The sequence below is a fragment of the Oreochromis aureus genome, linkage group 18 (genome assembly GCF_013358895.1).
Source record: "Oreochromis aureus strain Israel breed Guangdong linkage group 18, ZZ_aureus, whole genome shotgun sequence".
In the NCBI taxonomy this organism is placed as follows: Eukaryota; Metazoa; Chordata; class Actinopteri; order Cichliformes; family Cichlidae; genus Oreochromis; species Oreochromis aureus.
This window is the reverse complement of record NC_052959.1, coordinates 24,353,814-24,381,298: the sequence shown is the minus strand read 5'-3', so window position 1 is coordinate 24,381,298 and position 27,485 is coordinate 24,353,814. Positions and strand designations below refer to the sequence as shown.

Here is a 27,485-nt window from a genome sequence, read left to right as displayed (position 1 = left end):
TCCCATCAGCAGCACTATCAAACCATATTTATGATTTGTCCTGTCAGGTTTGAGCATAGTTAATTTGTTGCTATAACAATGCAAACATGCTAACTTAAATACTGGCTTAAAATAAGCGGTGAGTTGGAACACGCGATATTTGGCTCACAGATGGAGGACGTGGCTAGTGTAAGTAATATGTCACTGTGTAATATCTCTTTGAATTGCATGTATTTTAGAAGTTTCTGTCCAATAGAGCTAAGGTTTCTGTCATCGCCTGCATGGATTTCCCCCCCGTCTCCCCACATTTTTTTTTTTTTTTTTTTTTTTTTTGGTTAAATCCATAATCTTTGTTTTTTCACTTTACCCATTGCGCACAACGGAAGACCTTATCAAATGTGAGTAAATGTTGCTGCTTCACAGTAACTTTGTACCGAGAATAAATTACAGCTCCTTCACAAAAACTGCTGAATTGCACTGAATGTTACAGACCTGATCATATATATGTATTTTATTTATTTATTTAAACGTGCTAACACTGAGGATAAATTTCGCCTCCATCTGCTCCTTTAAAGCTGCTCAGTGGACAGTTTGTCCTTGGCAACTTCCATGTAAGACTCCCTCGTACATCCACTTTGCAAACCCATAAAACTGGGGCTTTTTAAATGCCCTGCTGGGAACCATAAAGTGTAACAAAGGGATTAACAAAAATATGTTCCCTGTTAAATGTTCAGTAAGCTACAATATACAAAATCTGGCTGTAAGAGCAGTAATGAACACGAAGGAGTGTCAAACCTTTGTAATCTCATACATGTATCCAGTTATTGAGACATTTCTTGGAGCCCGTTAAAGCTTCTTTAGTCTGGGAACACTGAGAAAAACGATGCACTATTACTGACGACGCACAAAACCTCAAGCTTATATTTGACAGAAGCATGCTGGGAAACTCCAGTCCTTGTCCATGACCCAGAGGGAGATTGAAATGACAACATATGATAATGATGACTGGATCCCCATGAGCTTAATTAAAGCTGAAATAAAGATCCCACTGGAGGAGTGGAGTTTTGATACTGAGCCATACACGAGGACCTTAATCCCATTAAGGTATTTAGAATTTATTCCACCCTCAGGTTCAGAAACCACCTGAAAGAAGCAACAAACACTAATCCCTTTGTTTCTTATATTACAGAGGACTGTTAGAAGACCACAGTTACAGCTCCACATTGTTGACGGGTAACAGCTGATGCATCATCACAGTCGATCCTTTGTTGTGATTACACAAACATCTTATTTGTGTTAGACGCAGCAAGAGTCTTCAGAAATCTCACGGATCGGTTCAGAATCCATTCCTGACTCTACTGAAATGATTATATACAGTAATTTTCTTCTTTACACAACCACAGTAGTGTAAACCACAGAAACCAAACAATTAAGATGCGACTGAAGTGAAAAAACGGCTTTAATTCAAAAAGCTTGAAGAAATTAGACATTTTTATACACAGTCCCCCATTTTCAGAGGCTCAAAATTAATTGGACAAACAAGAAATTTTAAATATAAGGTTAGTTTCTAACACTTAGATAAAAATCTTCTGGAGTTGATGGCTGCCTGAAGTCTAGAACTCAGATATAGCTAAATGCTGTTTCCTCTCTTGACGTGCTCTGCCAGGTCTTTACTGCAACATAACTTCAGCTGCTGCTTATTTTGGATCTCTCTGCCCTCATTATGCACTGTTAGGTTGAGATCAGATGACTGAGTTGGAGACTCACAAATATCCCATTTCTTTACCTTAAAAAAACAGGAAAAAACAACTTTTGGAGTGATCACATCAACAATGTTGTGCATTCCTGCCAGCACTGCAAAACCAACCCAAGACTTTAAGCCTAGCAATGGCCTCTTTCAATCATTGCAGTGTCTCCGTGAGTTCTTGTGAACTAATACCAAATGCAGGTTCTGCACTTGTTATGGAATAATAGGGAAACGAGCATCACCTGGGCATGGAAACCTACTGTCAGCCAATTGTCCGATTACTTTACAACTTTACTTTTCATTAAACCTCAGAGCTGAAGTCAGCACTTCAACCACAAATTAGTTTGATTTTAAAATCCACTGAAGTTTTAGCTCTTCACCAATGAGGTACCATGAGTGTGAACAGTTAATTATGATCAAATTGAAACACATCGAAGTAGTTGTTGATTTATCACTTAAAAATAAGTTTCCAGAATGGATGGAGTGAAACTGAGACTAGCATACTAAAGTATTTCCCTTTAAAAAAAGAAAAACAGTTTTTAGTGACTGTAAATCATAGAATTGTCATTTTATTACACAATTAAGTAGATTTTCCAAAATTTAAGGGTTTAACTTTATTTTAAGAAAGGATAATCCTCTTAACCTTGACAAATTAAATTAGGGCCTATATATGCTTGAGAAGGGAGTAATGCAAAGACAGTAATGTAGTAAAAATCCTTCCTGTAGTACTAGCCCAGAAGTTGTAGTTCAATAAATCCATGGATTTCCAGTTCCATTAATTATAATATAAATGTAAAATTACTGGCAGTATCATTTCAGAGCTAACATTAAATACATTGCAGTGAAGGTTTAGGTTATTTTTCCAAGAGGACATTTTTCCAGATGTCCAGTTTCCATCTCACATGGATTTCACTGCTTTCATATTTATTTTAAATAGCAGTGGACCTTTGGATGTTTGTTTATTAAATGTTATGGCCATTTGCTCACAGGTTTTATAGACTCAACAATTAATCAAGAAAGTAACTGGGAGAAGATCTAAACCTGCCTTTAGATCTTTGCGTATATTCAGAGAGAAACAAAACAGACATCGTTCACAGTTGCAATAGTTTGATAAAGAACCAAAATATCCACTTTATTAGTAGTACAGAGAATGACTTGGACAAACTAATGTAGCTCTCACTCTAAGTGATCTCCTGCATTCTCGGACGTGGTAGTTTGTCACTTTTCCAGGTGTCGTTCCCACTGTGAGCATTGCGTAACTACAAAACCGCCTCGTTGGACTCAAGGTCGAGTGTCTGCCAGCGAGGAAGCGGCTGTCTGAGCGGTGAGGGAACAAAAACATCTCTCTAGATTACATGGAGGATAACTGTTGGCACATGAAAGCGTTTTATTTCATTCAAGACAAGAGCGTGGTCATTATTTGGAATAGGAGGCCAATACCTGCTGCCAACTTCACCATACTTCAAGGCTATATGTCGAGGAAAAAAAAAAAGATTCTAACACGTTAAGTACATTTTACTGTAAACGGTGACGAGCGTGTCCTCAGAGTCAGGAAGAGCACTGTCAAAATTTCACTGTAGAAAATGTTTCCTTGCATGAGAATTTTTCTCTATGAAGGTGGGGAAAAAAGCATGATCTAGTCGCAGGTAAACGGATCATATAAAACAGTCGCAGGTAAATAGATCATATATAACATATTCTCATGTCTGTGTGTGGAAATAAAGACATCTTTGTATGTTTGTATAAACACAGGTCAGTCTTTGGTTCCACTCTAAAGTGCAGTTTCTGTGGTGCAGCAGTCTCAAGTCTTTGGTAAAGAGTTCGGAGGTTTAGGGGCCAGTCTTTCTGCTCCTTTACACATTAAAACAACAAATGTAAACTTAGTCTACCAATGCAGTCTCTGTGACCCCCTCTGGGTCTCTGATAAATCCACACTCCTCCTCTTTTGTGTCTTTGTGGATAAAATACTCAACCTGCTCTCTAGCTTTGCCAGAATAGAAGCAGAGCAGTAACGAACGTGGCGATGGCCAGCGCGGCGCGTTTCTGGCCGCCTCTGTGCCATCCCGTGCAGTCGTTGGGGTGCAACCGAGGCGTGTCTGTGTCATCCCTTTGACTGGAATCTGATGGCTGGCTGCTGGATGAACACTGGACCAGGGGCATCTGGTAGGACGTGGCTCGCTTCTCCGGGCGGTCCGGACTGGAGCCGTCGCTGGGGCGCTGGCCGTTGTAGAGCAGGTAGCGTCCGTGAGCGTCCTGCTCCATGCGGAACAGCTCGTACTCTGTGTGCGGCAGCCGGATGCCCAACGCCACGCAGCCATTGGTTATGGTCACATCCTGCTCCACGCCGAACTGCCAAGACCCCTGCACTCCACACTCGTTACCACTGAAGACATTGAGGAGGGATGTGGTGGCCACGTCCATGGGAGTCACTCTCATGTGGTTCACTAAAAGAAGATGGCATAAGAAGACCTTTAAAGGGATCTATTGTGCTTATTTTAAGCCTTTTTATTAATAATATTATTATTTTTATTTTTCTCAGACTCTACTAGAGTAGCTTTCCATGATTCACTGCTCAAGACATACAAATTTATCTCGCACTGAGGATGTGAGGAAGCCCTAAATTTCATCCTCTTACAAAATGTTTTATTTCTCTTTTTAAGCCAACTTTGCTCAAGCAGAAGGTCTGATCAGCAGGTGGTGGAACTGCTGTTCTCGCAGCCAGAGCTGTGAGCCTGATATCAGCATATGATGGATATCGGCTCCCACTGACATCACACACAGCCAAATTCTCAAAATTTTTTAGAGCAGTCTGAAGCCCTGAACTTTTGTCTCTCAGGTATTACTTGTTGAAACCCTGGCTGGCCATTTCTTGTTTTCACTGTCCCCAACTCCAGGCCTCGAGGGCCGGTGTCCTGCAGGCTTTAGATCTCACCCTGGGTCAACACACCTGAATCAAATGATTAGTTCATTACCAGGCCTCTGGAGAACTTCAGGACATGTTGAGGAGGTAATTTAGCCATTTGAATCAGCTGTGTTGGATCACGGACACATCTAAAAACTGCAGGACACCGGCCCTCGAGGTGTGGAGTTGGGGACCCCTGCTCTAGAGTAACAATGTTGTGCTCTGTGCACAGTCAGTATACAAGATGGGCATAGCTTTTTAGACAGTAAAGTCTACTAAAACTCCATATCTTTGAGGGTGCCCCATCTTTAAGAAATGTGGAAAAGAAACAAAGAACTACTTTCTTTATCTAAAAAGTGACGCTAACACAGAAGGGCCTCACTCACTCATCCTATCAGGTTTAAACAAAAAAAACAAAAACAAAAAACAACAACAACAAGATCTTGAGGCCTCAAAGTGCGACTTCACAAACCAGTGGGCGATATTAGATTAGGTACGTCCATCTTTTATACAGCCTGTCTCCAAATGGTAGATAGACACACTTGAGTTTTAAATGACGTGTCATTGAACCGGTTTATTCTGCTTGTTGAAACAACCTTGGTCTTATTTCTGTCCTTCCTTTCTATCGATTCTGAAAACACTGTATCTGTGAAGTCAATAGAGATCACATGGATCATAACACGACTACCAGTTAATTAAACGAGCAACAGTTTAGCCTTTTTATTCAAACACTGCTCAAAGTGAGCACGCCAAAAATGTTGGGAACTGGTAGAGAAACATTTTGACTGTGTTTAAACTACATTGTATCAGTCCCTCAAAATTAGGGTTTGGTAGTATTTTTAAGAAACAGCATTACGGTAAAAATGCAATTACACCACTAAGTTACCTTTGAAGACAAAATCTGTTCCGCCCATGACACGGTTTGAGTGAAGCCCTCGGCTGTAGCGGCCACGGGCGTAGATGGTGAAGGTGGGGTGTTTACAGATGGGGTCCGAGTAGTGGTAGTAATGGCCCTCCCAGGTGTGGTTGTTATCGTGAAAGATGAAGTGACGGGTCAGGAAGAGGACCTCCGGGCGAACTTCGCAGCGCTGGCTCACCCACTGACCGTACAGCCCGACGGTCAGGTCGGCCCGCGGCGGCAGGATGGGAGGGTGGAACTCGTCCGAGCGGTAGATGATACGACAGGCGATGCAGCTGTGGTCGTGGTTCTGAAAAAGAAAAAAATTAATTAATTAAACTCATAACAACTGATTTAATTTTACCAATAGTAAGTTTAGATTTAAACCCCCCCGCTAAAGTCATATTTACTGAAAACATACAAACTAGGACTATAAATCTCAGTCAGTCAAGCCTTAGTCACAGTTGTAGTTTTGGCTTCCCACAGTTAAATGAGCATAATCGAGTGATATAGAAGATACATGTTCTGCGATTTGGAATGAAAAAAAGAAAAAAAGAAAAAAGAAAAGCTTCCTAAATCACTGTCTGACGACGTGCCTTCGTGTGTCATCGCAGCTGTTTCCTGCAGAGCTCAGCTGGACGTTTCTTGGACTAGTCTGGATGAGTAACAATGCATTCAAAGACAGATATACAACAGAAATCAGATGTCTGGCAAGGCGGAACGTGAAGAGCTTGTCCCTCAAAGAGGATCATGATTCTTTTTTTGGAAATACTCGTACGAAAAAAAAAAAAAAGGAAGCAAAATAAACGATGGGTGCTGTGTGTCTACACTGCAAAAGAGCACAACTGCCTGAAGATACCACAGACTTCAATAACATTAGTGCATAAAGGGCAAAAAACAATCCATGAATGGTTGCCAACACCGACTGTCCAACATCAACTCAGATCTCCATAAAAGCGAGCCTGCACAGCTGGTCAGTGTATCCACCCAGCTCACAAAGATGCACTGAAATCGGCACCCAATCACATTTCGCCAAAGATGTGTGTCCACTAAACAGAATAACAGATGTCTCAGGAAAATTGTCAACATACTGGACAAAAGATCTGTCATCCCCTCAAGTAGTTATTTTTCCAAAGTGGCAAAACCTGGATCGTCTGCAAAACGTTGCATGAGGGTCTCATTGTGTTTGCATTGACAGATCGTGCCAATAATGTGCAAACAAAAATGCCAACATGCCAAAGATGGCGAGGTCTGCTAGCAAACAAACAAATGTAAACAATACATTTATTTTAAAAAAAGAAATTCTGCTTTGCAAATGTCAAGAATAACATTTAAATGCTCCAGATGCCTGAAATACAAGTACTCAGTATAATCTTATAGCTAACAATAAACTCTTTGCTGCTCTCTGCGGGATATACCATGTGATTAAAGGGATGTACACACAGGAAGAGACTAACAGCAGTGTGGCCTCCAGAGGCCATCGGATGTCAAAATGGATTCTGGCGACTCATAAGCGATGACAGTCCAAATAACCATTGGCTAAACTAAGCGAGTGGGTACTGTGTCCTGAGTTAAACCGATTCTGAGTGGAAGGGTTGATGACTGAAGCTATAAAATAAAAACTAAAAAGGGGGAGAAAAACAGGCTGTTGGCAAACATACTGTAAAGTGGAGAATATATTAGAAGGTTATCTAAATATCCCAGACCTTAAATGTCTACCAGTGACAAACTGTCAGATACAAAGCATTGGAAGATGAGCCAATCTCTTCATATATGGACTGTGCTTAATATGCTGTTTGTAAAGCCATTTTTACTGCTGGATAGAATTGTAATGGTGAATCACCAGAATATTAGCTGTGCTTCCCAGCTGATACCACTCAGAGTTTGCACTTGGAAGGTGGCAGGTCAAAGATAGGATGATGTCTTACTCATAGGTAGTATTAAAGAGATCCAGCTTCAGAGCTTCCAGGTCTAAGAAGTTTGAAAAGGGGGCGGCTTCTTGTCGCAAAAAGACTTCTGGTTGTATACACGTCTACAGGAAAACTACCCTTGACTCAATTGTTCATTTTTGGATGTGTGATAATCATGGTGATAGTGTAGGATCATGTGAACAAGTCTTCAGTTGCACAGGCTTACAGACTGGTCTGCAACCATCTGGCAACCATTTGCCTTTAATGTAAAAGTTGCACCTTATGAAACATGTTGCCGCACAGCTATAGGCAAAATGTTCTCAATTTCTGGTTTACATTGCACTTTTTCCAAGGTTTACTTCCTCTGGGCTAGCAGTTAGCAAGTATTTGAAGACAAGCATAGAAACTACAGACGACAGTGACACTCTACTAGCAACACACAATCACAAGAAGCCTTCTTTAAATGCAGTTTCTTTAGCAATTAGTGGTTTCATCATGTCTAAACTGGTAAACAGCATGACGTCATGAGAAAAATCTCAATAATCAGAACTCCGCTCACTCATCATGTCTGAGTTCAAATCACAAGATGACAATGGTGAAAACACTCGTAGTGAGTGAGTTCACAGTGGTTATGTCCACGTTTTATACCGCCTATGGTCCGATTGCATCCAACATTTACATTTATACAGGTGGGTGATGGTGAGAAGATTTCAGGGCTCCACAAGAAGTGGTCATAAAAAAAAAAAAAAGTAAAAGTGAACCATTCATGAGACAATCAGCTTATTATAGTGCAAACTGTTCACAAACTCAAAGTTTACCCTGCTACTGAAACAAAAGACAAAACAGAAGCATGTTCACTGAAATCTGTTTGTCCTGAAAACTTTTCATGACATCAGCACATTGTGTCATGAAATTCACACACAGAACGGCTGGAATCTGTTCGGAGGAGAGTAAGGAAACTATTTCATTCAGTCTGAACCTCTGGAGTGTTTGGAGCCAAAGAGAACACATTGTTTCACAGTACAACAGATGTCGGGACTACTTAAAGCCATTACACAGAAAACAGCATGCTGAGTTTTAATGTTTCACACACACACACACACACACACACACACACACACACACACACACACACACACACACACACACACACACACACACACACACACACACACACACACACACACACACACACACACACACACACACACACACACACCACTGCACTGTACTTTATTTTAAGCCCTCACAGAAAGGTTTGCATATGCATAAAAAAAACCTGTTAATCATATTCAGTTAATATCACTAGTCAGGTGGAGCAGCATGTGTCCACAGACAGGATGGCCGGGGCTCTCTTACAGAGTCAGAGCTGGAAATCTACATGTCATATTCCACAAAATCTATTCCAAAGACTGAACTCCAGGGAACCAATTGAGTTTTTTGTTATTTGAGGGTGGTCAAAATTTAAGACCTGACCTTCTCAACTCAATCGCTCTTTTTCCCAGACAACATTATGTCTGCATGAGATTTATGGGGAGTTTTAAAAAAAAAAAAGGAAAGAAATCGAGAACATTAAAATGAGGAGAAAAAGCTGGAGTATCACTACATCCTGCAGATGAGATAATCCCAGTGCAGCTCCATAACCGCCTCAGAGCGAAAGGTTAATGGGACGACTGGAAGCGAGGCCTCCCACCAGAATCCACCAGTGCATGTGTGAGAGAACAGTGTGTTTTTATGTGTGTGTTTATATAAGAGTTGCATATGGAGAGAGGAAAATACAGCATGTGCGTATATTTTAGCATATATATGTGTGGACATAAGAAAAAGCCGGAATCCGGAGAGTTTCAGTCGCAGGTGTGGAAAATGTTTTGTATCCGGAGGGACTCAGAGCCTATAAAATACAGACTTCCTGTCTGGCTTAACAATGAATATGTCCTCCTACTGATACCAATCTGTCCCATATATCATGACACTACTGATGATTTAAACCAGTGCAGGGTTTGCTTTATTTTTTTTGCTTCTTTTCCTGATAATGTTATCTGAAAATATAAATCAAACAAAATGACATTACAAGCTCAGAGTTTCTTCCAGAAAAGTTGTTGGACCCCACAAATGTGAGTGGGAGGCTGCAGATGCTTAATTAATATAGCAATATTTAACTGTTGTAATCATAATCATCAATTATGAAGGAAAAAAAAATATGCTCACTTTGGACAATGGATGAAGAGAGAGATGGACCAGGGAGTTTATTTCCCACATCCACAGCATAAAGAGTAAAGTGCATAAAGGAGAGCATTAAATCACAGATGGCCTCATTCACAAAGGATTGTGGGTAATTCATCCTCTCTTGATTAGTGGACATAACTGTACAGATATCAGCTCTGCAGCTAATGATTTAAACTGCCTGGTTCTAGAAGTGAGACGGTGAGGTGTACCAGGGAAAATGTTCAGGAGCAGAGGGAGTGAACGTGGATGAGTTCAGATACTTGGGGTCAATCATCCAAAGCAACAGACAGCGCACAGGAGAGGTGAAGAAGACCGCGCAGCATCAGGGGTGATTTATGACAGAAGGATAGCGGCGAGAGTGAAGATGAAGGTTTACAAGATGGTAATGAGATCTGCTATGGTGAATGGTTTGGAGACGGGGGGCAGAGTTGGCAAGTCAGAGGTTTCAAATGCAAAGAATTTGCACGGGAGTGCAGCTCAACAACCGCTTATTTCTAATCCAGGATGTACAGGATTAGAAATTAGCATATCAGAGGAATGGCTCAGGCTGCTTTAAAGAAGCAATGCAGAGATGGTTTGAACATGTGCAGAGAAGGAGAATGCTGAACATGCAGATTTCTGGATACAGTGAAGGAGGACATGCAGAGGGCTGATGTGACAGAGGACACTAGGGAGAGGGTTAGATGGAGGCAGATAGTCTTCTATGGCAACCCATGAAACTGTAATAATCATAAGAAAAATATGAGAATATGAAGAAAGTTAAACTAACCAAAAATGAGTCTAAATTTTGTGTAAAAATAAATGAATAAACCCAGTGCACAGATGTGACAGGGCTCATCTTAGCCAGGACAAGGACAAGCCATGCTTGTACTTGTCCTCATCTAAACTGTGTAAATGCAGTTAGTTCAGTGTTCAAAGAGACTTTCAGTAGAAGACTGAAATAACACCAGAGAGTAACAGGCTGCGTTTCTTGACCAAAAATTGGAATTTTTATTTTTATTTGAAACTCTGATTTTAGTTACAGTTGTTGACAATAATGTGCATTAAGAAATTCTGTACATAATAATAACAGCAGTGTCATAAAGCATGTGTTAAATGATTATAAACTACTTACTGATGAACAAGCTGGTGGTGGTGGAGAATATTTGAATATTTAATTGTTCAATTAAAAACTACATTTAAAATATCAGGCTGCTTCATAGTTCCCTTTTATTCACTTGTAAATGTGTTAATTATGTTTGATGTACATGGTGGATAAATGCCCTCATAACCAGCAAAAATGCTGAAAAGTTTAAGTGGATCTGAGCGTGGATGGGTTTTCAGTGTGATAGTGCAGCAGTACTGTCAGTGACCAAAGACTCCAGCCAAGAGTTCAACCTTGTATTTAACAGGAAACCATTAGCAGGCAGGTTTCTTTGCCACTTTGAGCCTACAGTGTCCAGCTTGCCATGAAATGCTGGACGTACTTTTAGGTAGAAGCAAAGTATTTTATAACTTTACTGGAAATGAAGAAAATAAAAAAGGAGGAAATGAGGGAGGATATTACTACCCTTACATATAAGTGACTTTTTTTCCCCTCCATTTCATCTTTTTTTTTTTACTATACTGGAGGTGACGCACAAATAAGGTGCAATCCAAGTCATGGCAGATAAAGGAGCATTAGAGCTGAATTCTTCCATTTGGGACGTAGTTCAGGGAAGCTGATGTCCAGGAGCAAACATTTTATGAGAAACTGAAACCATATCAGACTTTAAAAACCTTCCGTAGAGACCTGTTGGCAAAACAGACAGTCCTAATACTTTTATTTTTTAAACTGGCATCCATTGAGCTATACCAGTATCCCTTCTGTAAGAAGACTTCCTGGGAATTCATAAAAAACCTCTCATCTCAGATTGACCGGCTTTACTGCTCAAGTTTCGAGGTACTTTCATGAAAGAAATGACCAAGTACACACACAAAATGACCAAACACAACACTTTAAAAACAGCAACAATATAGAAAAAAACCCCAAAACTGATCCCTTCTTAACAAGGATCATTATCAAGTGGTCATTACGCCGCCTCAGTGACGCAGCAATGAGCCGGGGCGACAGAAAACTTAAAACACACACAGTCCCCTGCTTTGCTCTTGCATCACTGCTGAGTTCCACCCAGGAACCACAAATGAACATGCTGGCACCAGCAAATGTTCTGGCCTGGGACCAGTCCTGGGACCAGCCCTGGGTACACTGCTCAAGAGTAATGTATTGGATCATCACCATGGCAATAAAAGAAAAAAAAAGAAAGAAACCATTACAACCTCAAGAGATGGTCCAGTTGAGTGCTTTTCGAGTAGGAACGAGTGCGGTATTCTGTACTGCTGCTTTACCAAGAAAATATACAAAACTTAATTTACTGTAACTGAAAAATGCTGTGAAAAACAATACCTGTAATGTAGACCTTTGTGTTATTATAGAAACAAATGACTACGTTTACCCAGTTACTAACCATCTAACCATCTTTTTTTGCAAGTTTTATAATGTTCACCTTTAAGAGTTTGGTTTCCACCCAAATACAGTGGAGTTTCAAAAGAATCTATTCTGGATTAAAGGAAATTAAACCTTATTTTATTACCATCATGTCCACTGTTTATTCCTTGAGCACTGTTCTGGTCTCCAACATCTCTTTTTGTAAATATCTTTAGCTCCTAAATGCTCCACTATGTTTGTGTCTGAATGTAAATCAAAGCAGTGAAATTGCTGGTTTTAAAACCAGCACACCGAGTTGAAAGATGCTGAAATCACAGCCTGTGTATCCGAGATGACATCATGCATTGGTCTGTGAACAACAGCCTCAAGATAGGAGTTTCAGCCGTCACCATATTTGTTTTTAAACTAAACTAAATATGAGGAGAGATTGCTGAATCTGAGAATGCTATTAAGACCTTGCAGCACATATCATCTATTCTACTTCATTATTTAGCAAGCGATCAGGACGGTAGACCGATCTGCATGTTTGTTTTGGCACAGATTTTATGCTGGAACACTATCCCATCCATTCAGGCTTCGGACTGGAGCTATGAGGATATCAGCTTGTGAGTCTCTGGGACTTTTGTCTCCACCCAATCTCTAACCGTAGGTATTTTGCAAGTATGGTGAATGTATTTACCACTACATCATGGAAAAGTATTTTAACTAAACTGGACAAACATCAAGTCATGTTCAATAAAAACTTAAATGAGTAATTAAGTGGCAGGGTCATTTTTAAATTTCAGATCCGATTTCAATTTATAACCTAAAGAGTCGCCCCCTGTTGGTCATTAGAAAGAATGCAGTTTTAAGGCACTTTGACACTGGATTCACCTTTTAAGGGGAAATTGTGGTTGTGTGCTGGCAGCTAAATACTGCCCATCTACCTGCAGACAGCATCTTGTCAGATGGGGGCACACCCATGTGGGCTACTCTTGCTTGTGCTGTTGCTGGTCCATTAGCCAGCAGTGCAGAGGAGTCAAACTGAGTGTTAAAAACTATGGAAAGCCATTTCTTATGCACTTTGTTGGTGCTCCCTTCCCTTTTCTGGCACATTTCTCAACCAATCAGCATTTGACTGATACACAGAGTCATCCATGCAGCACGCCATGCATTTCGGACTGTAGGGGGGCATGTTGGCATTGGCTGAAAAGCTCTCTATAGGTTCTTCATAGGCAAACACATACATAAACTGGCATAATTAAGCATTAGGTGCAAAGACTACATCCATTTTTTAAATGTGATTAAAATGATCTAAAATGCAAACTTCAGCTGCAGTGATTGGCAATAATCTTCTGTATGTAGATGCATGCAGCATTTTGATTAATGCATTTAAAGAAAATCCCACAATCCAAAGACATACCATGGGGTTTTGGTTAATTGGTGACTCTAAACTGCCCATAGGTGTGAATGCAAGTGTGAATGGTTGTCTGTCTTTCTGTGTTAGCCCTGCGTCAGGCTCGTGACCTGTCCAGGGTGTACCCAGCCTCTTGCGCTATGGTAGATGGGATAGGCTCCCCCCTGAAAAGGATAAGCGAAGAGAATGGATGGATGGGATGGCATTTAAAGAAATTAAGAAGAGTATTTCTGTAACAGAAATACTCTTCAGGTTACTGAGAGACAATCTTTGTTTCTCAGTAATCTGAAGAACACACTGAAGAGTTTTTATTGGAACTGCTCCCTGGCAAAGAAACAGTCCCTGTTATAGTTTGACAGCAGGACGTTTTGAAAATACACAAAAAGACTGGCGGTGTTTCAGGGAAGAGAATACTTTTTAAAGGTTTGTTAAAAATGAAATTTCACTGACATTAACTGAACTGGAGTGGTAACAGAAATGAAAGAGACAGAAGCAAAAACTCCCTTTTTTCCCTTCAAGGCTGCAACTCTATGACTGATTCCAAGTTTGGAAGTGTCACTGAAAATTCCGCCAACAGTCTAACTTCCTTTTTTATTCCAAAAAGATTGAAGACAAAACGGAGCACATGCAACAGTTTGATTTGAGCCTCAGGCACGCATGAGATCGGAGCTGGTATGTGCTCGCTGGACTAATTCATATGGCCGCATCAATCCAAATTCTAGGAATACCGCACGATGATTGCTCCCAGAGATAGGCCCGGTTTCACATTGCATCTCTGCAGGTCAGAGCGGCTTAAGGAGAGCAGCTCTGGTCATTACAGCGCCACAGGGGAGCTTGTCTGATCACAGCTCGTCACCCCACACACTGTTTACATTCTGATCAGCAACACCAAGTCCCATCATCCCCATACAAATGAATGTTTATTTAGACAGCGGACCCGAACAGGATTTCATTGTAATCTCTGTAGAGGGTGACAGTGAAAACATCACTCTAGGGTTTCAGCCAGCGGGGAAACTCCTTTTCAGCAGTGTAAATACAGAAATTACATCCTGTAAGCACAGTGGAGATGAAATCAGTATGTAGATAGTTTCTGGTTTCTTTCAGTGCAAATATTTAGTGTGCAAAGGTCTAAGCTCAAGATTATTGACTTACACAGAGATCCTAACACAGATTAGGGTTTTCTAAATAGATGTCGGTTGGGTACAACAGACAGGTGGGTTTAACCGCCTCGGAAAAATTTGGACCGTACATCAATAACTCGATAATTCAGCAGAATAATGTAACTTTTTTTTCCCCCTAAAAAAACAAAATAACAGGCCTTCCCTCTAAAACACAATAAACACAATTAGTAAACAGTTTATCCTGGTCTCCTCACTGATTTTGGTTAAATTATGCATAAGATAGCTCCCCAATTAAAATGTATGTTTTTCAGGTCAGCTCAGTTTCTATCTGGTGTGTGTGGTCTTTGTGGCGTGGAGGGTCAACACAGCAGGGATGGAGTTCAGCTGAGGTTGCACACTGAGTTGCATGCTCGGGACGGAAAACAAAACCCTACCTACGATCCAATGAATACAAACGTCAGGTTTCTGGGTGGGAAGAGTTCTCATCCCTGTCGCTCAACTAAGGACTCCTACTGGTAAGTCATGGGTCCTGCACAGTGGGGCAGCTATCCCCTACAGGTAATAACTGTTGTTACTGGCAGAGATTCTGCACAACTACAAACTTCAACATAGTCCCTGCCTTACCAACTTTAAAATAATACTGGCTGTTTACTGACAGAGAAACTTAGTGTCTTCACCACAGACTGTGCATAAAAGATGGAAGTAGCTTCCAGTTGTGACATTTGAAACCGAAGTGGATGTGCCTTAAACTTGCATTCTTTCTAATGGCCAGAAGGGGGCGACTGCTGGTTTCAAAAAGGAGCCGGATTGCAAAGAAAGTCTGTTGGAAAATGCTAAACAAACATTCTGCTGATCAGTTTTTGGGCTGAGTTGCTACTTTCAAGCTGTCTTTAATACAACATAATGTTCATTTTGTAAATTACAGAGTCAAAAGAGGATCTGCATGTTTCAGAATGAGATTTCCGTGCGAGGGTTCAGTGTCTAAGAGTCTCACAGTCTATCCACTCCATGTCTGGTTTCAAAACACAAAGATGGCAACAGTGATGACACTCAGCTTGATGCGTCATGATGGTACTTAATTGACTAATGAGTGTTGTCATCTTTTATATACAGTCACACTATAGCTGATTAAAAAAATGTAGGCTTTTAGACAATCCAACAGGTCGTGCTGGAGTACAGCATTAGACCTCTGTATTGCTACAACAAGGTGAGAAGTTAAAGCTGTAGACTTTTAAGGCTATAACAATAGTTCAATCAAAGTTATGGACACCCAAAAACTTTTTTTTAATGTTTTGTAATTATAAAAACTCCTTAACTTAATATTACGACCCACAAGTGGACAAACTCTGATCTAGAATCAAGTCTAAGGCTACATAATAGCATCAATGCACTAAGCCCGAGTGAGGGAGGATCATTAGGGACTTGCCTTGGCGTTTTGCAGAGCGGTCTGGTAGCTGGACGGCTTGTAGTACAACCTCTGCGATGGGTCAGTGTGTATGTCTCCTAGAAACAGCTCCTCCACCAGGTGATCCAGGTTGTGGTGCAGGTACTGCTTCTCCACTCTCAGCAGCTGCAGCTCATGCATGGCAAAGTTAAGCTCTCTGGTGCAGTCGTAGTCGCCCTCCTCGCTCACAAGCTCGTACATCGCGTTGGGTTCCCAGGCGCCCTTCACTGCCCCTCGGCAGCTGCGGTTGAGCCTCTGGCTGAGCTCTTTGGCCACGGTGGCTGTGTGACACACCATCTGGACACGATGGAGCTGGTACTCCGCCTCTGTGCCACCGCGGATGATCCAGGAGGCCTGGCGTAAGCGCAGTCGACCCCGAATCACCAGCGTGTAGATGGGCTTGGTGCAGTGGTTGTCCTCGTAGTAAAACTGGTGAGCCTGGAAGGTGTTGTTGGGGTAAAACCTGTAGGAGCGTGTCAGGAACTCTGGGCCTGGTCTGACCTCACAGCTGCAAGAGAGGACAGATGGCTGTTAAAAAGAAACAAAAAAATCCCCCAAAACATTCATGTTTGTGTGAAGAGCTGAGTAGTATTCATGTTCCTTGCCTTGAGTTTCACCAACAGCATATCTGAAATATAACCCAATTAATCTGCACAGAAGATTGACTAGCTTTAGCCTTCTTTTGTTTGCTTGTACCTCTTTGGTTTATTCTTTTGTAAAGAATGTCATGAGATCAGCGTAAGTTTCTGTTTGGTGGTGCATTCAGAGAAGCTCAGACATGTCAGACCTGACAGTAGGAGGCTGAAACTAATCTGAATCTATATATCTATATATAAAGAGCAAAAGCCCCACCCACTTTCTGTTTTAGCAAATATTTTAACTCTTTATTGTTCTTTTTTAACATCATAACCAATGAGTTTGTCCATTACTATTCGTGTTCCTGTTTCCCCATTGTTGAGTTATAAACATTAGTTTAAAGGAAGCCTCCAAACCACTCCCATGTGCCTGTGAACCACATCAGTGGGTGTAAAAATAAAGAAATGTGGTGAACACACATCAACTCACAGTGAAAGTAAGGTAAGCTTTAATTAAACAAACAAAAAAAAGCTTTAAGCGAGCTCCTGGAGCGCCTGAAAATCAAGGGGTAGGCAGGTTAAACACATTCACACGAGTAAAACTGAAAATAATGATGCCTTTGTGTCCTAAATATATTCTGATGCCACTGACCTCAAATTGTGTTGATGAACAAGCAACAGCTTTAAAAAAAAAAAAAAAAAAAAAAAAAAAAAATCACCTCCTGCTAAGAGTTTCTTACTATAATGAAGTGAAAGTAGTAGGTTGCTAGAGAGTAATGCAAACTCTTAAAGATTACAGTTAGGGGGCAGATACAGAGAAAAGAAGCCAACCTGGTGGACACCCAGTGGCCCTCCACGCTGGGAGGCATCTGCACAGTGATCCGGGCCCCATTGTGAAGGTGCTTTAGCATGTGCTGGCACTGGGAGTCTTTGATGGATCGGCCGGTTTTCTCCAGGTAGAGGCGGCTTGAGCGGCTTTCTGAGTAGTGAAGAGAGGAACCTTCAACCCAAACTGTGAGAACGAGACGATGAGAAAACAAAGATGATTATGATGAGCCTTTACATACAATAACAAATGTAAAACAATCACACAGAAAAATTACATTTTAAATAGCTGTTTAATTACCATCGAGCAGCGTTTGAACATCAAATGTTGGGGTCACTGAGTTTGAAAGGCTGGATAAACCACTGAGGAATCTGTTTATTCTGGCATATCTTTACCTCCTAATAAATTACCGCTTTTAGGACAACTGGGAACGCCAATTACACTGAGATCAAACGGAACAGCAGTCTCCCTCATGCTTTCAATCTGCCAGGCCTCTTTGAAGTGTTTAGAGGGTTTAATTTTGTCATTTTAACTCATGTCATCGCCAGACATTACATGGCTGCTCCAGCAACCTGTAACACCTGGTATGAATGAAAATGAGCAGATCATGAGACGGGTTGAAGGCCCAATTAGTGAATTTCGACTTCCACTCACTTTTAACAACAACATTCAAACAAACCAAGACAAATGACAAAGATCGCGCCGATTTATATGCTCAGTTCCCACACTGCCCGCGTGCCCTTGACGCACCACATGGAAAAACAATACCTTCAGCGATGGACTGAGCTTAAAGGGATAAAATGTCGGAAATGAAAGCCTACAGCCAGAGAAAAGCCCCGAAGCTCACATTCCCTCAAGGATTTATGCCATGTAATACTCCGATATCATCAAAATCTACCTTGAAATATGAAGACTTTGCCATGAATTCTTTCTATCAGACCCAACTTGCCTGGCAATATCATTTAATGCCCAGGAATGCCACTGCGGTCGCCTCTGAGCTTTTAATTTGAGACTAATAACACTGAAGGAGGGAGAAAAACATCTGATTAAAAGAAGCCAAAAGCTCCATGAAGAACAAAGCTCCATCCAGCTGTTTTACACCCAGTCGGGCAGCTCCTATGAGAGCTAGCCCAGGCTTGTGTGTAAATCACCACATCACAGCACTGCTCAGTGGAAACACTGGACAGTGGGGGAGACTTGATCCCCCGACTCAGCTGGTGGCATTAGTAACGCTGCTCTGTTTGCTGTAGCTGATCTTAAAAATCAAAGGAGACACTTCACAGTTTGCTGCATGTTATGCGCGTATGTATATAAAGGGTTTTTTTACACCTGCACTCGGCTTGGACCACAGCAACGATCTGAGCGGCTGCCAACAGCTTGTTTTCACTATGATGAGAGCAAAAACTAACAGTGTGCGCTTGAGAGTGTTAAAAAAGGAAACCTGGTGAGATGCATAATCCAAAACACACTTAACACTTTTATGCAACCCCTCAGGTTTAATAGCAGGTGAATTTAAGGGTTGAGCACTTACAAAAGAGAACGAACAGAAATTTAGCTGTGAAACTGTTACCCGGTTATAAATTAGGTGAATAGAACATAAAGTGGTACACCGTGCGATTATGTATTTAACACAAGAATTTTTTAAGAGAAAATGCAAAAGCAGTTTGGGGGTTTGCTGGTGTGGAGCATTCAAGCAGGAAAGAAGTCAGAAATGATCTCAGAGAAGCTTTTGTTGCTGCCCATTAATCTGGGAAGGGCCATTTCCAAACAGTTTGAAGTCTGTCATTATGCAGCGGAAAGATTATTCACAAGTGTAGAACATTCAAGACTGTAACCAATCTTCTAAGGAGTGGACGTCCCAGCAAATTCACCCCAAGGTCACACCGTGCAATGCTGAGATAAATTGCAAAACCCCCCCAAACCCAAGCGCTACATCTTAGACCGCATAGGCCTTAATTAGCATGTTACATGTTAAAAGTTCAGGACAACACAATCAGAAAAAGAATGAACAAGTATGGCTTGTTTGGAAGGTATGCCAGCCTCTTGGCTCTAGAAAGAACAGGAAAACCACAGGACCTCTTGGACAATGTCCTTCAAACAGATCAGACCAAAGTGGAGATGTTTGGCAACAACACGCAGCAGCACGTTTAGCAAAAAAGCAAAGGCAATATAATAGAAAAAACAGCTTATATCAGTGTTGATTGAAGGTGATGATTTGAGCTTGTTTTGCAGCCAGGACCTGGGCACCTTGCAGTCATTGAGTTGACCGTGAACTCCTCTACTCTACAGTCAAATGATCCCCATGGCTGAATAGCTGAAAAAGAAAAGAATCGAGATGTTGCAACGGCCCAGTCAAAGTCCAGACCTCAACCTGATTGAAATGTTGTGGTGGAACCTTAAGAGAGCTGTTCATAAATGAGTTCATGGAAACCTCAATGAACTGAAGGAAACCGTAAAGACGAGTTGGCCAGAATTCGTCCGCAATCAAGCGAGAGCCCGATCAAGTCGTACAGAAAACAATTACTTCAAGTTAAAAACTGTCAAAGGTGATTTTACAAGCTAAAACCTCAGGGGGTGTACTTAGTTTGTCACACGCTGCTTCTGCATTTTGGCTTCGTTTTTGTTAAATAATGACAGTGTAATATGTCATGTTGTGGTTTATCTGAGATTTTATTTACTGATTTTTTTTTAATTATGTCCTATATGTAAAACTAATTTTATCCATCAGTCTGCTAATATGTTGTTTTTTGAAGTTTGTGATCAGTGGAGACCCAGGGATTGTCCGGAAAGCTGGGGAATAACACTATCGGATCGTTCTTTTTCTGAGAAAAATGAAGATTGGAACGGGAATTTCAATTAGATATACTAGTTGATATTGACAGTGCTCTTTTTTTAAATGGTAGATCTGTGATCTTCTAGCTTTACCTGGCAGTTGGGGCTAGAATTTGTTCAGAAACATCATATAAGCCAGAAACGTGGAACTAAGAAGAATCCTGAATAGAAATTTGCAGTTTTCCCACCTCATCCACAAAGAGCCAATCAACAGCTGAATTATGAAACATTTGAGTCAGTCATGTTGCACTGAAGCATGCGCACAGCAGAGACGGAGTTTCAGCTGAGTGGTGGGACACGACTCTGCTGGCTATTGGAGTAAAGATGGTAGTTGGTGTACTTTTTCTCACATTATTGTGTTCATTACTGTGGCGTGAGCATAAGTTCATTAACCAAAAACAAAAAAGAAACAAAGGACAGAACTAAGTCTTTTTTAATTTTTTTGAGGAGGGAGGGGTTTCTAAAGGTTACTGAAGCTTAATGTCTGATTTACGCAACACCCTGAGAATGAAGGAGGAGAAAAATAAATCTTTGTTTCTGTGAAAATCTGCTGTTTCGTTAGATTAAGACATATTTTGTTATCTCCAACAATGTTTTCTTAAGTCGTGGTCAAAGGTTTTTTTTTTGGTGATAAGATTGTGAGCAACACCGCTGATATCTTTCTGTCATGACGTTAGACAGACCTGATCCAGAGTCAGCAGTGTCATAGCGAAGCCTGTGCAAATATCAAAATTATAATGAAACGTGAGCTTCGTTTTGAACCACAGTTACAAATCTTCTTACATTACATCAAAGACAAATGTGGACCTACTCGAAATGGAAAACAGACTCAGACAGGGAAATAAACGAGGAAATGATTATATGGAGGTTACGTGTAGCTTGTTAAAAATGACTTTATAGGAGTAGGCATCAGACGCCTGCTTCTTTACACTTTTGAGTGTTGAATGTGTGACTTTCTTCCACTAGTTTTTTTTTTTTTTTTTTTTTAACTCTTCGTTCATGAAGGCAATAATCAGAACGGCTCCACTCAAACTCTTTCTGGCCCTTCGCTGCTGCTGCTTTCCCAAACTGCTGCTCTATCTAAATCAAAGCACCCACAAAACTCCCAGAGTCCCAAACCACGGCGAACATTTCCAGTTGGCCCGATCCCACTGGTGAGGTAAGAAGGCTGGGACCCCTGACAAGAAGAGAGACTGTACAGCATTTATGGGAAGAGAAAAATCCTAAGTTTCCAGAGCAGAGACCAGACAAAGGACTGTTCTTCTTGTTATCTCAGAGTCTGGCAGTGACCGCGCAGGAGTTGAAGAGGGTAGACAAAATGACACTTCAACTTCAGGGCAGCTACATCCAGAGGTGGGAAGTTATAGAGTACATTAAGAAAAGACTGTGGAGGTGCTTGAGTATTTTGAGAGGCTTTCTACTTGGAGATCAGAGGGAAAATTGCACCTTTTGAAAGCCAGTACACATTTATCTAAGTTACTTACACAGATTAGGAAGTAGAAGCCATAAAATACTGCTTTGGTTCAGTAACAAGAGTAGAGCCAGCTGTCAGATTGTACTTGCATGGGGGAAATGCCAAAACAATGTCAAAGGAAAGAGGAGATATGAGCTACACTTGACTCCCTGTTATTGTATTTTAGATGCATTTAGGTAAACTTATATAAACTTTAGAGAAAAAGAAGTAATAAGATACAGTACAGCCATACAGGCTGTAATTTGGCACGGAAAATTCTAATGTTTAGGAGGTGTAATGCATGCTAGCGGTGAGCATTAAACATAAAGAAGGCTGAGCCAGGAGGGAACGTCATTGCTTCTAGTCTAAGTTTTTACCCGAGGGTGGCAGGAGTAGGAAACCCAGTTTTAATTTTCCTCAGTGGGACACGCATATCTACAAGTTGCCAAGACAAAACCATGATCGTCAACATCACGGTGGTGCCAAGTGAAAAGCCATCAAAAACAGCAGGTATTTTCAGGCTCTGTGGGTCATGGCAATCAGGTTGATGAGATTTCTTACTCTGGATCAAATGTTGGAAAATATATTTTCTATTTTTGTTCAGAATTTTTCCTCTTTTGGGACAAATTAAAGACATCCATCAGTCCATTTTCTTCCACTTCTCCAATTTCCTTAATCCAAACCTTTGACTGTTTTTGAAAAATGTTGAAGAAATAAGAAAAAAAATTCACCACCATAATTACTATTAATAAAAAAATAATACTTTTTTAATTCTGAAAAAATACACCAACATAGACCACACACAAATGGAACAGGAATTTCACAGGGCCCCTGTAGTCTCATTTTGGAGTATTTAGCAGCTGCTTTGGCACTTTAAAGGTTTTTGGGGGATTTTTCTTGGAAGCCGTCTGATTCTTCGTAGCTCAACCTTCAAGAGGGAAAATGGAAATGTGAACATCTGCATTTCAGTGTCAACAACAACACCTCCAACAGCTGATGTGGACCATGCTTCACATAAAAGTTACAGAAAAGTGACTAAATGGACCTTGAGATGAGATTGTTTTGTAAGCCATCCAAACTTCACAACCAGCACTTTTACTGCATTCCTGCACTGGCTGCTGATACAGATGTGCGGGACAAACCGGGCTACAAATTGTGCCTCCTACTTCCTTTCCTCGCTTCCTTTCGCTGCAGTTTGACTGCATCTCTCTCAGCTATGCCGGCACGACTTTCACGACTCTCCCTCTCGCTATGAAATTATTGTGCAAATTGTCTGAGTGATGCTTTGCAATTATGGCAATGATTATTTGGCGTCTTTGGAGATCTGCTAGTCTCAAACTGCTTTGACTTCCAGACCACTTTAACAGCTGATAAATGCTGGTAACTGGCATCCAACCCAGTGCAACCCCAAATTACAGCAGCTTTTGCAGAGCCAGACCGACGCATCGGCAGACTGACAGCACTAGCTGATACGATATATTATGTTTTAGACATTCTGCACAAACGCTTTTATGAACCTTCAAGACATCAACACAAACTCCTTTAAATGATTTCAATCACAGTGTGTCAGCAACGTAGCTGGTGTCTCCAGAAAAGTTTTGTTGGTGTATTACGATTCACTAAAGTTACTTTACAGTGATGTTAAGTACAGAATTATTGGCTATGATTTTATAATGCGATAGCACATCTGTCCAATCTGAATTTGAGAGGCAGGCATGAGATTAAAATGAGTATTTTTTCTTTTTTTAACCCCCCTTTTTTTTTTTAAACCAAAATGCCAATTTTGGCAATAAATGTGCAATATTAGTCAAATTATAGCAAATATGGGTGAAATGTGTTTCTATTTTTTTTATTGCTACTTTCTATTCTTTCATTTTTTCTGAAAATTGAAAGAAACTATAGCCACATACCCGCCACACAAAAAAGAATATAATAATAAAAAAACAACAGCAACTACTCTGAGATGAACATTAAAGTGTAAAGCTGTCAGTTAAGCCAATATCTATATGCAGATACAATAAAAACTTCATGGCTCCATTGAGGTCCACTGAGCAGAAGGTTAGATTAGATTCAGTAAAAAGGTGAAATAGAAGCAGCTGCTCTTCCGTGGGTCCATTTCTTGGCTTTTTTTTTTTTTAACCTTTCCGTTTTGCTCTCCAAAGACACGCTGAGGTTTTCTCTCCCAGTAAATTTACAGCGCACTCTAATCTAGTCTGACAGTGCATTTTCATTGCCACTCTGAAAGGCTGCAATAACACACCACTTAATTGAACGTTCGGATTCACTTAAACACACTTAAGGATAAGTGGACCCCAAAATGTCGTTTTTATCTCAACCAGGTTATTTGAAGTTGCTGCCAAATGTTGCCTTCCACTGTCACTGGCAACAGATGGATTGGGTCAACTGCAGTCCCATAATCCTCTGCTGCTCAGACAGGGTTTTCATCAGGATTGGATGTTTTAAGTGGCTCTTAACTCTCCCAGCGCTTTCATCTGCCCAGCAGCCTCGGGGAAGATTTTTATTGCCTTCTAACCTTTATACATCACTATGGCATAAGGCGCAAAGTTAATACAAAGTTTGTCCTGAATGGAGGCAAACATAGAGCCATGATGGTAAACAGGTGTGATGAAGGGAATTTTAACCTACGAGTGACCCATCTTACATGTGCGGTTTAAATGATTAGCAAAGTAAATAAATTAACTTAAATGACCGTCTGAAATTGTTCTAACTGTACAGCTTGTATAGAAAAACAAATACAAAACACATGGACATGTTTCCAAGCGCACGTGGAGTAAAACATGCTTTGCGCTCAGTTTTCTAAAAACTCTTTTAACCCTGACACTTGTTGCAGCGCATGAAACCTCAGAATAACAAACACTAGCACATGGGGAAAAGTTTCTTACCCAAAAAAGCAACAAGAAGCAGCCTAGATGACGGCCCCATTTCAGACTTGGTTGGATTAAAACGAGCTTCACGCTGGTCACAACGGAGAGATCAGGCTTCCCTTTATTCAGCGTCCGTAGTTATTCCGACAGAAATCCTCACATTTTGGATCCAAAGCGTGGAGAAAACACTTGTGCAAAATCCGAGCATCGTATGAAGAATGCTCTCGATGCGCAGAGGGAGAGAATAAGAAACCCGCTGTACTTTCGCATCCGAACAAAGAATCCTCTGGAAATCAAAGTAAAGTCTAAACTTTACAGCGAGCCACCCTGAAACAATCAGAGATTGTGGTGCACAGTTCAAAAGAGTCGGCTTTCTTACTTTAGCGCGCGTCTCCTGTGCGTCCTGTGTGCTGCGCCCCGGAGGAGTGTTTGGACGTGTGTCCAGAGATTGGACTCACCCCGCCCATTTAGATATTATATGGGCGTGGAGAGGGTGCTTAAGCTTCCCCAGTGAGGTGCAAATCCAAAGAGAGAAAAAAAATGTATTTTTCACCTTCTCATATTTTTCTTAGGAGTACATTTTCTTTATTTTCGGGTTGAATATATTATTTTCTCCTTGTATTTTAAATATCTGTGACTGTAAAAATAAGATGCCATAAAAAAAAAACAGATATTGTATTACCGGTCCAGAATTTGAGAACATTTTTGGTTTTGTCTCTTTTTTCTCACTCAAAAATATCTTGTCATTACCTGATAACTGAACCTGGTTTCTCCTGCAAGGCAGCTCTCTGTGGTTTATCAACAAAAAGCCAGAAAGGGTCTAATGAAGAGGTGAACTGATCAAAAAGGAGAGGGGTTTATTATATTTTGTGGTTAAAAAAAAGCCTCTTTTGTCAGTGATTAAAAATGCCTTGCACCGAACATGAAAGGGTAAATAAATTAAAAAAGAAAAGAAAATCTCATGTTGTTTAGGAAGAATTGGGGTTAGCCTTTACTGGTTCCTCCTTTCATTAGGTCCCACATCCTCCTTCTTATCATCCATGATGGATGCTGCACATTTTTCTTGACCGTGGCTTTCAAATTATACACCTTCAGATCGTATCCTCCTGCCTGGAGGGAGAACAACAGAGGTTCAGTGTCCTTCTCCTCTAGAACACCTGTTATGTGTGTGTGTGTGTGTGTGTGTGTGTGTGTGTGTGTGTGTGTGTGTGTGTGTGTGTGTGTGTGTGTGTGTGGAGAGACTGTGGCCTTGAGTTTCCGACTCTTTTCAATTTGAGGTTTTCTTGTCTCTCTGATCTTTTAACCCTGAGGCCGCACTCCAGCTCCTCCATCACTCACCCAGTCTGAAAGTTGGAGGCTGAGGCATCTGTGGTACATTTGCTTTTAAAACTCTTATTGTATCACTGCAAAAGCACCAAATCTATTTAAAAATTGAAAATCAAAAACTTATTTGGTAGCGTCATCTTACTAGCTTATAATCACCAGACTATTGATTATAAGCTTATCAATTTATGACTTTCACTCAGTTTTAACTCAAAATGATCTGTTAAAAGAACAACATTAATAAAAACTTACAGAGTAAATGATCTTGGGAAAATTTTAGAATAATTTAGAGGTCAGTGAAAAAGATCTTTTAGAGATCATCTCTGCAACTCTGAAAAAGGTTTTCAGCAACTTACTGAGAGGCCAATACATTTCTAAAGAGTCACACGGCACATCAAGAACAGGGGTGGACCTGCTGGAGTCCTTCGACTACATTTCTCCCACCAGTGTGCAGCAGTGTGGTTTAAATTTCTGTGTATTAGCATCTAATGGCTTCATTTAGAAATGAAAATGGGCTATAGAGGTTTGCATATGTTTTTCTATTTTTTTATTTTTAAACTAGCAGCCTTTAGAACCAACCAATTTAACCTGAAGAGGCATAAACTGAAAACACTTCACAGATTTCAGATAGCTTCTTCCACAATCAGGCTTTTCTATAACTTAAACAGTTTAATTTCCCTTTAAAACTCACTAAGCTGTAGCTCAGTCAGACAGTCAAACAGATTCTATATTCATAGTTTTTTGTCACATGTCCAACACAAAAAGTTGAACACCCAAGCCAGCACTATACTGGACACTGTAGATCTGCAGCCCTTGTCTGTCCGGCCCATTCTCATCCTCAGGGTGCCAGTTGCTGCTGTTTTGTCAGTTTTGTGTTATTAAATGACAGTAAAAGTTTGAAGGGTTGGTTAGTTCATGAACACTGTGTCCTTTAGGTCACTCACTCACATTTCACTTCGGTCTAAGTGCAAAAACCATAATTTTGTAAGGGTTAGTGTTGTGAAGGAGCGTATCTTAAGCTAAACCACAATCTTTTCATAAACCTAACCAGGATGTTTTTGGTGCCAAAACCCAACCATTGAGTAAAAGCAAAAATTAAAAAACAGGGGAAAAAAATCAAAAGAGTTTTTCTATTATTTGATCAGTTTCAAGGCAACAATATTTAGATCACAGCTGAAAAGAAAACTGGTCAAAAGATGCTGAAAAGCTTTGACCAGTATATTCATCAGTAAAAATACCAGAGTTCCCATCAAAGCTTTGGTGATATTTGACTCTAATTTTGTGGAGAACTCCTTCCCATTAAATGCTACCAGGAGAAAAGTGTGCAAAGTGCACACAGCTCTATGGATATTTGATCAAGGTAGGTAATTATTCTGACATTTGGGATGTGAAAGATAAAAAAAATCATCACTCTCACAGCAAAGCTGGGATATAATTTAATTCAATTCAATTTCTGAGTTGCTTCTTGAGCCTCAAGTGGCCTTTCAAGGAACTGCTGGTC

At 40.6% G+C, this 27,485-nt stretch overlaps 1 protein-coding gene across 2 annotated transcripts; it reads right to left on the bottom strand.

Moving 5' to 3' along the window:
* Positions 1–1,420: 1,420 nt before the first annotated feature.
* LOC116313378 (protein APCDD1-like) lies at positions 1,421–25,111 on the bottom strand. Of its 2 annotated transcripts, XM_031731051.2 has the most exons (6): positions 25,041–25,111; positions 24,680–24,947; positions 17,497–17,677; positions 16,073–16,598; positions 5,515–5,836; positions 1,421–4,170 (listed from the first exon to the last, which is right to left on the bottom strand). In XM_031731051.2, exons 2-6 carry the CDS (start codon positions 24,717–24,719, stop codon positions 3,707–3,709), a joined length of 1,533 nt encoding a protein of 510 aa, XP_031586911.1. In that variant the 5' UTR covers positions 24,720–24,947; positions 25,041–25,111; the 3' UTR covers positions 1,421–3,706. The 2 variants fall into 2 exon arrangements, with proteins under 2 accessions (XP_031586911.1, XP_031586909.1); XM_031731049.2 differs by having other exon boundaries at positions 24,680–25,093.
* Between the last annotated feature and the right edge of the window lie 2,374 nt (positions 25,112–27,485).